Source organism: Mastomys coucha, unplaced genomic scaffold (genome assembly GCF_008632895.1).
Source record: "Mastomys coucha isolate ucsf_1 unplaced genomic scaffold, UCSF_Mcou_1 pScaffold8, whole genome shotgun sequence".
NCBI lineage: Eukaryota > Metazoa > Chordata > Mammalia > Rodentia > Muridae > Mastomys > Mastomys coucha.
Genome location: NW_022196914.1, coordinates 12991807 through 12993071, shown reverse-complemented (window position 1 = coordinate 12993071; position 1265 = coordinate 12991807). Strand labels below are relative to the sequence as shown.

General features: G+C 39.0%; 1 protein-coding gene and 1 long non-coding RNA gene across 3 annotated transcripts in view; one reads left to right on the top strand and one right to left on the bottom strand.

Annotated features, from left to right (window-relative positions):
- The window catches only part of Cdh9 (cadherin 9), a 130204-nt gene that overhangs the window by 5249 nt on the left and 123690 nt on the right, over positions 1 to 1265 (bottom strand). For both annotated transcript variants that reach the window (XM_031360237.1, XM_031360238.1), the window contains 2 exons: positions 1006 to 1123; positions 435 to 686 (listed from right to left, as the gene is read on the bottom strand). In XM_031360237.1, the coding sequence (XP_031216097.1) occupies positions 435 to 686; positions 1006 to 1123 (370 nt within the window). The remainder of the gene's footprint in view (positions 1 to 434; positions 687 to 1005; positions 1124 to 1265) is intronic.
- The window catches only part of LOC116083445, a 16864-nt gene continuing 16033 nt past the window's right edge, over positions 435 to 1265 (top strand). Inside the window, exon 1 of the long non-coding RNA XR_004115713.1 lies at positions 435 to 624. This is a non-coding gene — a long non-coding RNA (uncharacterized LOC116083445). The remainder of the gene's footprint in view (positions 625 to 1265) is intronic.

Below are 1265 nucleotides of genomic sequence, written 5' to 3'. Positions count from 1 at the left end.
TATATATATATATATACATATATGTGTGTGTGTATTTAAGTGAGTACAATGTTGGTCTCTTCTGACACATTAGCAGAGGGTGTTAGATCCCATTATGGATGGTTGTGAGGCACCATGTGGTTGCTGGGAAGTGAACTCAGGACACCTGGAAGAGCAGTCAGTACTCTTAACTGCTGAGCCATCTCTCTGGCCAGACGTTACTATATCTTTGTTTTAAAGCCTTGCACAGCTATCCCTTTTTCACATACACACAAACACACACACACACACACACACACACACACACACACACACAAAGCTAGGGTAGTATTATTTTTTTCTTATTCACAATAATTTTAGTAAAAGCTTAAGTATGCACAGTTTCCTATACAGTGCCTGGGTGATGGAAAAGACCATGGGGAGAGGAGAACTGAACAGAGAGACACAAAGCTTACTAAGCAAGATGACGACACAAAGGAGAATGGCGATGAGCGCCCCTGTGCTCAGGCCTGCAGCAAGCATCAGAGCCTCCGCATTGCAAGACTGCATGTTCCCTTGGTTATCACACGCGCACACACGAATCGTGAGTGTGCCAGTGCTGCTTTGAATAGGATAATCATTGTCGAAGATTAAAACTGGCAGTAGGTAGGTGTTCATTTTGTTGCGGCTGTACCCATCTTTTCGAGTTATAATTCCTGCTGTATTATCTGAAGAGGAAAATAAATTATTAGGAAAAATCTTTGTACTCATTTTCTTCCCTCCCTCCTTCTCTCTCTTCCTCCTCCTTTGGTCCATTCCTCATGTCCTTAATTTCTGTGTTTTGTTTTCTTTTGTTTTGTTTTGTTTTTGACATACAGTATCATGTAGCCCAGGCTAGCATCCACCTCATTAATGTAGACAATTGAACTTGTTCCTGAGATCACTTCCAAGGTAGTGGGGTGACAAAAGGTACCACACCTTGCTTCATATTCAATTTCAATTCTTCTTGAAACAATTATACTGTATAGTTTTCTAAATGTCCTTTACCTTTATTGTCTACAATTGTGAAGTTTGGGTTTATAGGAAATTCTGGCACTGGCTCAAAGAAGAACTTGTGTCCTCTGGGAGGATCATCTTTGTCCATGACACTTATAGTTTGAATCAACTGAAACCAAAACACATTCATTAATGAAACCCTGAAAAATAGAAACAATGCTTTGTTAATTCAAGATGGTTTTAAGTAGGCATGTTTTATTGGGGTTGTATCATTCTCACTCAGTTTATATATATATATATATATATATAAA